Raw genomic sequence first — 10,395 nt, forward strand, 5'->3', positions numbered from 1 at the left:
TGCTGGAGTATACAACTGACAAATTTGTGTTAATTGGCAATGCTTACCCTGTGCCATACAATTCAAAAGAAGTGGCAAAGTTGCTAAAGTTTCTTGATCGAAAAAGAAAGGGAAGAATAGCTCGTGGTGAGATTGTGGATGAAGATTCTGATAAAGAGTTGTTCGGAGATGATGAAGAGGAGGATGAAGAAGAGGAAAAGGAAGATGAAGACAAATCTGATGACAAAGATGATGACAAGTCTAATAAAGATGACAAAGACGATGACGGCAATGATCAAGGTGCTTCGGGTCTATTAATCAGAGAAACAAATGTTCAAGAAAGAGTGGATGAGTTGATGAACAATGAAATAAATGAGCAGGAGGACGAAGTTGAATATGAAGCATCGTCGTCTGGAAAACAACCTGTTGATCAGGTACTTCTTTCTAATCCTACTGTCATTTACTTATCTGGTAAACAACAAGGAGAGGTAGAGGTTAGAAGAACACGGGCTGAAATGCTAGAGGAATTGGGGTTGGAAGATGGAAAATTTAAATTTGACATTGAAGATGAAATTCCTCACTCACCTGCAAAAGATTTCGAGCCTAGATACCCTCATGAAGCTGATCATTATGATGACGTGATTGTTGAAAGTGCGTCTGATTCAGAGGAAGATAGAGTTGATTTTCATTATGAAGGGGAAGATGTTGCATTCCCTACTTTTACTGAATTGTTTCAAGAAAAGAATGAAGATGAATTAAGAAGAAAGATTGAAGAAAGGGTTTCTACAGCAGATATTCCTGAACCAGTTCCTAGAGAAATTACAGTAGAAGAAAGAAAAAGATGGTTCAAGAATATGCCAAAAGAAAGAAAGACTCTCAGGGCTCTTCAATACTTCACTCATAACAAAGATCTTTCTTGGGGAGATATTCTATCTTGGGGAGATTTGGAAGATTTGAAAGTTTCTGCAATCAGAAGGGAGCAGGGTGTACAGTACTTTGAATTCTTAGCTGATATAACTACTTCACCCTGGTGGGATGTAGATGAGTTGGTGGTTACAAAGAATATTAAACAATACTACTACGGTCCAGAAGTTCGAGAACGTGATCAGGATTTGTGGAATTATATCAAATGGCAAGCAAAGAACAATTATCCAGATTGGAAACCACAATATCCGAAGCAGATTGTTACTTACTTGGAGAGCGGAGAGAAAGATATTACGTTGGACGTAAAGCCTCCAAGGTGTTTGAAAAATATGCCACTCAGAGCCATTGAACAAGACTTCTACGATCTATTTCAAGCTTGGCTATACAATCCCTCTACAGCTGAAGCAGTTATTTCTTTGTATGACAAGACCACTGGAGAAGGTCGAAGAATAAGTATATTGGATCCTATGTGGCTGGTCAACTGTTCGAAGAAAGATATAGATTGTCTGTTTGTCAACAAGATAATCTATGATAAGAAAGACAAAGAGATAGCTATGCAGTATCAAGGAGTGATAGATGTTTGCTTCGCAAAAGAAATCAATTCAGGAAGAAACTAGAAGACGAAATGGAGAGATCTTGAAATTGATGAGTTCCTAAAGGTGTACAAGCGAAGTCAAAGATCGAAAGAGATAGCAAGAAAAGCTGCAGAGAGGGGAAGGAGAAATCTTGGTTATGTGCCGCCTACTGATCAAACGCCTATTGAATCTGAAGAGAACAAAATTCCAAAGTGGGATTGAAAGCGTGATGGTGACCCAGAATACCGAAAATGGTGGATAAATGAGGGCAGGCATAAAAGAAGAAGAATGTTAGAGGAACGAGCTGAACAGAGAAGACAAAAGGCTAAAGAGAGGAGACGCAACAGGAGGAAATAAAGACTATGTTGGAAGGAACTACAGCTACATCCGAGGGGGAGTCTGTTAGTGCAATAACGTGTGTAGCTTCCGTCAACATGTAGTCATATTTTGTGTAGTTGTGTGTATGTTTTGTATGTTTGTATGTAAAGCAGGACAGAATACGGTGAAGTTTTTGTTAAGTGCTTATGCTGCCAGCCGATCGGCTAGCCCAGCCGATCGGACAGCCCGGCCGATCGAGCAGGCTACTCGATTGGTTAGCATTGTCAGCCGATCGGCTAGCCCAGCCGATCAGCCAGCACTCTCTTATTCTGTCTTTACCTATAAATAGCTGGGAGGTCAGTTTATTTAGAACCTTTTGACACTTTCACTTTCTACCTACTTTTTGTATGTCTGAGTTCTTTCTGGCTCCTGTACATTTTCACATCATTCAATAGAATATCAGACGGTGATTCAAAGTAGAATGTTGTCTTTGTATATCTGCTATGTGATTACATGAATTCCGCGCATTAATCACTTTACGATTCAACTACGTTTACGAACAAGAAAGATCCCATCCAAGGGACCAACAGCGTGGTAAGTATAAACCGAATTTAAAATCCTTGTTTAGTTTCGGAATCCTAGTTAATGTTTATATAAATGTCATGCAGGCACTTTCCAAACTTCTCACCACAAACGATGTGAAGATAGCTCAGTATGTCGAGAAGGTTTCTGACATGGAGCTAATTGTAGAGCATCAAATGAAGCACTCTCAGTATGTCCGCGTTGAACTTGAAGCCAAAAAGCTTGTCGCCATCACTATCTTCCAGTCCAAGATCTATACATGAGGTGTGGTGGTTTAGCTGGTTTAGCTGGGAGGAAAGGTTGAGGTTCCTGATCCATCAACTTGGATTCTTTTGGCCTTGAGGGTTGTTAAAACATCACAAACATGTAACAAGTTCATATGTGGTATTTTATGGTAACAAAATTCGGAGCATGGATAAGAAAACACGGTTAATTTCGCAAGAAACGAACAAAACAAAATCTAACCGAAAAATAATAATAATGATGGTGAAAACATGGTTTTGTTATACATGATGTGTATGTACTGTATAGAACCCAACTCAGGCTTTGAAAGATTAAAGACAACTCATTTGATCAAGAAACACTTGGTGTAATACCTGAAAACTGAAACTAGTAGCCGTAACCTTTGTTTTAGCATAACTTTTCCCGTGGGTATTATTAAGACTTGAAAATTTGCAAGCTGATCATATATGATGAAAATAACACTCGTGAAATTTTGGTAATTTTAGAATTTTTGAGAATTTTTAGTGAAATTTATACTGTTTAATGGGGTTATTCGGGAAAAATAACAAACGGATTTGATAAATCAAAAAATTTTACAGGAATGGGTTTGACATGGGAAATGTCTTGGGACAATTCGGGGTTCATTGGCTGAGTTTTCATATGGTTTTAAAAATCGCATTGTTGCGAAGTTTCGGCAACCGATAACCAAGTTTAGAAAATTAGGAAAAATCTTAAATTTTTTCAGGAAGTTCCTGAACATATTGGGAGACTTTTGAAAAGTTTTGGGATTTTTCAGAAGTGGGATCAATGCAATCGCCAATTTATCAGTTACATACAGTTTTAAAATGGATTTATTAAAATTAATAAATAAGTTTAATAAATTTTGAAAATATTTTTCCTGAATTATATATTTTATTACAAATTCATATAAGAACTTTCCGAATTTTATTTAATATACATAATTGTATAAAAGAATTGGAATTTAACGTACATAATTATTAACAAACCAACAAAATAAACATTTAACGAACCTGCCGGAACTTATGAACTGGCCAAGGGTTTAATTGGCGATAATTAAAAAGCCGGACTAATTCCGGACTATTCCGGGGTAAATTGGGTAACTGGGGTACATTACATGCTAGTTTGGGATGTTACCCGATGACGAAAACGGAAATTTTAATTTGAACGAACTAGGCATGAGTAACACCTGAACTTTCTAAATAAACAACAAATCATTTTAATATGAACGATTTGGGAAGTTATATATGATCATGCCCTTTTCTGAACGTCTAAAACAACAAACCATAGCCAGCACGCAAAACGGTGCACATAAGCTAAACTCAATTCTGACACTAAGGCAATACCCACCGTCATACTATTAAGCTACGAGTGCATTCTCGGATGAAAATTAACATCCGAGCATGAGATATAGCGATTCACAACCTGAACACGGTTTTAGGTAACTAACAGAACATTAACTAATACCAGGATCAGAGTAGCTTACAAACCTATACATAGACTGTGCGTAATTACTCTGCCCTAACTATCAAGTAAGTTTCATTACCCCGTTTTCAAACTGTTTTACTGTTTAAATGAGGTAAATTGCATGGCACATACTTGCACATGCCAACATGATTTGATGTGAATTATCTTAGTCAACACTAGTACACGAAAAAGTCACCACAGACCTAAGTGATTAACTATAGGCCGGTGAATGTGTAAATAATACTATTGGTTTGACAAACTCAATTGCGATGGTCCGAACACCATGAGATACACCGCAATTGCACATGTTCATACATAGGCTATGGGGTGCTAGCCATAGCTACACAGCGGTAGTGACGTAGTGGATGTAGACCACGGTCTTGAGTATGTACCGTCGAGGCTTCACATGTAGGCTTGGTATAATTACATCACATGTGCAAAACAATTATGTTCAAACTTATCTTTGGAACACACAAAAACCATGAAACTCACCAACTATTTGTAGTTGTCTTTTCAAAACATTAACATGTTTTTCAGGTAACTCAAGATTTGTGTGATATATGTGTTTGTTGTTACGAGAATTGCTTTATAGATGAATACATGTAAAGAAGCATGTTGATTAGAATATTAGCGTGGTTTGCGGGAACATATTGTTGTAGCATACACATAGTATGTAATCAACAATTGTAAAATGACGTACAATTGAAAATACAATATAGTATCTTTATAAACAATGTGTTTGTATCAGAGGTGTCTGTTGCATCCCGTGTTTGCTTCCGTTGCGGGACGGGGTGTGACAAGTCTCCCGTTCCCAACAACACTCTTGAAAAGCCTTTTCAAATAAACGTTCTATTTCATCAATATGTTGCCACTTTAACTACTTGCTTCTCAACAACACTTCAAGCTTTCCGACTAATCTATGAGAGGCATTAAACCCAACCCACCTTGATTTTTAGGAGAAACTACCTTCACCCAAGCAACCCAATTAATACTATTCTTATCTCCATTGCTGCTCCAAAGAAATTTCCGTCTAATCCCATCCAACTTATGAATGACCCTCAAGTGAGCTTTATAAAGTGAGAAAATATAAACCGTTAAGCTATTAATAACCGATTTAAGAAGACTCACCCTTATCCCAATAGAAAGGGTCGAGTCTTTCCAGAAAGATAACCAATTCTCTACCACTTGAATAACCGGCTCCAATTCTTGTATAGATTCATGTTGGCACAAACCACCAAACCAAACTAACTAAACGACCTTAACAATTGAAGCAAATTTTTATAATAGTATGTGGGTAATTTAAAGTTTGTGTTAAGTTAACTACCTTAATTATACATTTATGAAACCAATTATTTGAAATTAAATACTTAGTTTCTAAATAATCATATTTTCTATCAATCCCGAAATAAATTATTTGTTCAAAACTTAATTACAAATAAAATAAAATAGGAATAGGAATAGGAATAGGAAGATTATATGAGCATCCAAATTCCAAACACCTATTGAAGAGATGATACTCTCGGTGGGTCTCCAACAAAATTTTTAAAACTCTTGCAATTACGTTACCACCTTCCACTCCAACCCCTTAACTTATTCCCTTGTTCATTGTCGAAGCATTTACTCTCTCCACAATCTTCTCCTTCCTTCTCTCCCTTTACGACTCACAGATATATAAATATTCAAACTTCTGTGTGTATATATCTGGAAATCTCCGGCCGTTACCCATGCATTTCTCGCTGGAAAGTCAAACCTGTTTCTCCCACATTCATGTCATTTTCCGTATGTTTTGTACGTTGACACCCACTAGCGTATAATAAGTGTTCGTTCGCTAATGTCTATAATTTCTTCGGTTTTCTAAGTATATCATTAACCTTGTCGGAATACCTGTTGGAGACAAGTGGCAATGGAGTACGGTGGTGGTCCTGGCGGTGGAAGTGGCGGCTCCGGCCGTGGTAGTCACAATGATTCAGATAAGAAGAAACGTTACCATCGCCACACTGCTCTTCAGATTCAGATTCTTGAATCGTAAGAGTATTTTTCAACCATAATTTCCTAACTGTGTTTAAATATGAGTTTTTGAACGTTTCCTTTTGTGAAAATTGTAGGACTTTTAAAGAATGTCCACACCCGGATGAGAAAACAAGAATGCAATTAAGCAGAGAGTTGGATTTAGCTCCTAGACAGATTAAGTTTTGGTTTCAAAATCGAAGAACCCAAATGAAGGTTTTTTAATACTCATTTTCTGGTGTTAGGTTCGTGGTGGTGTGTTTCCGTTGTTCAGAAATTTACACCCTACTTTTATTTTTATGTAGGCACACCATGAACGCGCAGACAACTGTGCCTTAAGGGTGGAGAACGATAAGATACGGTGCGAGAACATCGTGATACGAGAAGCACTCAAGAACTTAGTTTGCCCAACGTGTGGTGGTCCCCCGATTGGAGAAGATTGCTATTTTGATGAACAAAAACTTCGATTCGAGAACGCCCAACTGAAAGAAGAGGTAAACATTCAATTGATCGACTTAAGGGGGTCAAAGAAGTTCCACTGAACCCGTTCACCAAAATTTGTTGTAGTTTTTCTATATAATTAAACAATGAATCGGACTTTTTTTTTTTTTTTTTGTTTTAACCGGCAGTAAAAAGAACCTTATATATAATGACCCTGCCTAATAAGTTTTTGTTAGACCCACAATTGATTAATCCTGCATGAAACTGTGTTATGGTTTGTTAGGTGTTTTGTACTCATTTTGTTCACATTTGAATGATCATTGTTGTGTATGTGAATTGTGATGATCTAGCACATGTAGTTTTCTTTGTGTTATAATTAGCATATGTCTGTTGCCTTTCCTATTCATTCTTGTGTAAAAAGCCATGGGATCCATGTGATGTTATGAATTTGGAAATTATTTGATTGCTAACCAAGTTTCGTACTTGATCTAACTGACTAATCAGGAAACCTTTTTTCATTTACAGTTGGATAGAGTATCGAGCATTGCAGCCAAGTACATTGGTAGACCAATGTTGCAACTCCCACCAGTACAGCCATTTCACATGTCTTCACTAGACCTATCAATGGCTAGCTATGGTGGTGGTACATCAAATAGAATGCCCATGATGCACGGTGGTCCTTCATTAGATCTTGATCTTCTCACCGGTTCCGCCCTAGGTGCATCATCTAGCACCATCAACCCCGATCCTATGTTTCAAAACCCCATGCATCTTTCTGACATGGACAAGTCGCTAATGGCCGAAATCGCGACAAATGCCATGGCTGAATTGATCAGACTTGTCCAGAGCAATGAACCTTTGTGGATAAGAGATAGTAAAGACGGGACGGAAACTCTTAATCTTGATAGCTACAAGAGGGTTTTTCCACGTCCTAATGATTCATTGAAGAATGCTAATGTCAGAACTGAAGCATCAAGGGTTTCTGGAGTTGTGACAATGAATAGTTTACAATTGGTTGATATGTTTGTCAATATGGTTAAGTTCCCTACATTATTGTTTTCCTTTTTTCCCTACATTGTTGTTTACTAGACTGATAATCTTTTACTTGGCCAGATCAAATGGTCCGAAATGTTTCCAACTATTGTGTCAAGAGCAAGGACGATTGAAGCAATCTCATCCGGACTGCTAGGTTCAGAAGGTGGCTCATTGCAACTGGTAAGAATGCGTATATCAGGCCCAAGTAGGTCTGACTACCCTGGACCTGGTGCATGCCGGAGCTACTACATTTTGAATGTATTTGTAACATTCAAAGTGTTCTTTTGTCACTAATACTTTTTTGTTCTCGCTAGATGTATCAAGAATTACAAGTGCTTTCACCTCTAGTGCCCACCAGGCATATGTATGTGCTTAGATTAGTTCAGGAAATCAAGCAAGGCTCGTGGGCGGTAGTCAATGTTTCATATGATCTTCCACATTATAATCAATACCCTCAGTCTCGATTTAAAGTGCATTGCTTACCGTCGGGTTGTTTGATTCAAGACATGCCTAATGGTTATTCAAAGGTTTGTTAATCTTTATTAATTCATTAAAACTACAAGACAACAATGCTAAATGGTTCTTTTGTGGTTCTATAAATAGGTTACATGGGTAGAACATATGGAAGTAGAAGAAGTAACCCCGATTGATAGGCTCTATCGTGATTTTATCTATAGCGGATTGGCATTTGGAGCCAAAAGATGGCTAGCTTGCCTTCAAAGGGCCTGTGAAAGATCGGCGTCTCTAATGATGACTACTACTGTGTCTCATGATCTTGGAGGAGGTACACATTTTTGTTATCTAGTCCTCATCATTGAAGAAAGGATCATCACAACATGTTTGAACTGTACATCATCTGTAATCTTACTAACATTTTTTGTGATATATGTCAGTAAATCCATCGCCTGAAGGAAAGAGGAGCATGATGAACCTAGCACAAAGGATGGTGAATAACTTCTGCTCAAGCATAAACCCATCAAATGGTCATCAATGGACATCTCTTTCGGGTATGAACGAGTTTGAGGTCCGAGCCATCTTATATAAGAGCACAGATCCTGGCCACCCCCATGGCTTGATCCTTAGTGCATCGACTACCATTTGGCTTCCTATTCCTCCACAAAGTGTTTTCGATTTCCTTCGAGACGGACGGACTAGACCGCAGGTATTAGGCATACATAATTAGTTAGATTGTATACTAATATATATGTTAGCTTAGTTAATTTATCTTCCTTTATACTTTCAGTGGGATGTTCTTTCTAACCAAAATCCAGTACAAGAAGTTGCAAATATTGCAAATGGGACTCATCCAGGGAACTGTATAGCAGTCCTTAAGGTAAGAAATAGCAAACAGTTACGCATGTTTCAGATTTTTAGGTATTTTAGGGAAATATAGGTATTTTAAAGAGTTTTGGTTTTTAAGGGCTCATTCTATACACACCCCCCCCTCCTTCCTGATTACACCCCCCCTTGTGAGAGGAAAACTACACCCCCCCTTGTGAGAGGAAAACTGTCGGTCCCACACAGGCCCCACCTGTAAGTATGTGAGAGGAGGGGGGTAAAAAAAGTAAATAGGGGGGGGGGGGGGTGTAGAAAGTAGCACCCGCATTTAAGTCCTCCTAAAAACCAAAAGAAATTCAAAAACCTTCTAAAAACACTAATCATTTTTCAAGGCCACCTTTAAATAAAAAATATTCTTTAGGAAACTAATCATTAACTTTCATTTGTATATTTAAAATGGTAAACAGGCATACACTCCTAGCCAGAACAACATGCTAATACTACAAGAGAGCAGTACGGACGCATCAGGTTCGCTAGTCGTGTACTGCCCGGTCGACTTGCCAGCAATCAACATAGCGATGAACGGTGAAGACCCTTCATACATTCCCTTACTTCCATCCGGTTTTGTCATCACCACAGACGGCCACCAGGAGATCATTTCAAAAAGTGGTGTTGCGAGCGCTTCCACCAGCAACACCACCACTTCAGATCTAGCAGGCGATCAGGGTGGCACGTCAAGCGGCTCTCTGGTTACAGTAGTGTTTCAAATACAAACTAACAGTTTGCCATCAGCCAAAATTAGCCAGGAGTCATTAACCACCGTTAATAACCTAATCACAAACACGGTACACCAAATTAAAGCTTCCATCAATGCGACTTCTACCACCACCTGATGAAGTATCTTTCTCTCTCTTACTTAAATGTGCGTTGAGTTCGATGAGAAGAGGAAAGATGTGTTTGTGGTTAGTTGGGAAAGCTGTTAATGCAGGCTTCATCATCAATTGCAGAAACCGAGTTAATATTATTGCTGCATCATCCTGCTACTCTTCTGGTGGCTCTCTGTCATAGTTCATTTACCATCTTCAACTACTACATTCATTTAACTTGTGGGTTTTTAGATTTATTTTTTCTCCTAATGTTTTTTTTTTTTCTTTTTTTTGGGATTTTGTGCTTGTTCTTTTCAAATTTATTGCATTTAAATCAGAAGAGGGAGTCAAGAACGCACCATACTTGTTCTTGCATGTATGGTTTGGGTATTGACTTTATTTTCGACTTTAATCTATAAACAAAAATGCTTACATTTGTGTTCCTTGAACCCCATCTTACAATTGTCAATTGTTTGTTTATTATTGGGACCAGAGTTATTCATTCATACATTAAGAAGCTTAGCGTTGACATTGTCCACGTAATTACAATTAATTAATTGTAATTAATAAGTAACATATTGATTGGAATAGTGTAATCATTGATAACAAATTTTTCACAAGTACGATGGATGAGAAAGATGTAGGGGCCAATATCATTTATTGTCATTAAAAGCTAAGCATTA

At 37.9% G+C, this 10,395-nt stretch overlaps 1 protein-coding gene across 1 annotated transcript; it reads left to right on the forward strand.

The window, feature by feature from the left end:
* Positions 1-5,604: 5,604 nt before the first annotated feature.
* LOC110940541 (homeobox-leucine zipper protein HDG11) lies at positions 5,605-10,155 on the forward strand. Its single transcript, XM_022182084.2, has 10 exons — positions 5,605-6,110; positions 6,191-6,308; positions 6,398-6,586; positions 7,059-7,568; positions 7,647-7,748; positions 7,883-8,095; positions 8,172-8,352; positions 8,462-8,730; positions 8,812-8,901; positions 9,314-10,155. The coding sequence occupies exons 1-10, from the start codon at positions 5,989-5,991 to the stop codon at positions 9,737-9,739; spliced, it is 2,220 nt and encodes a 739-aa protein (XP_022037776.1). The 5' UTR covers positions 5,605-5,988; the 3' UTR covers positions 9,740-10,155.
* The last annotated feature ends 240 nt before the right edge of the window (positions 10,156-10,395 follow it).

This window comes from Helianthus annuus, chromosome 5 (genome assembly GCF_002127325.2).
Source record: "Helianthus annuus cultivar XRQ/B chromosome 5, HanXRQr2.0-SUNRISE, whole genome shotgun sequence".
NCBI classification, from domain to species: Eukaryota; Viridiplantae; Streptophyta; class Magnoliopsida; order Asterales; family Asteraceae; genus Helianthus; species Helianthus annuus.

Bases quoted from the DNA above. Each gene is read 5' to 3' on its own strand.
- LOC110940541 (XM_022182084.2), top strand. From the start codon at position 5,989: ATGGAGTACGGTGGTGGTCCTGGCGGTGGAAGTGGCGGCTCCGGCCGT. The intron at 6,111-6,190 runs GTAAGAGTATTT...TGAAAATTGTAG, and splicing joins CAGATTCAGATTCTTGAATC to GACTTTTAAAGAATGTCCAC. The intron at 8,902-9,313 runs GTAAGAAATAGC...AATGGTAAACAG, and splicing joins ACTGTATAGCAGTCCTTAAG to GCATACACTCCTAGCCAGAA.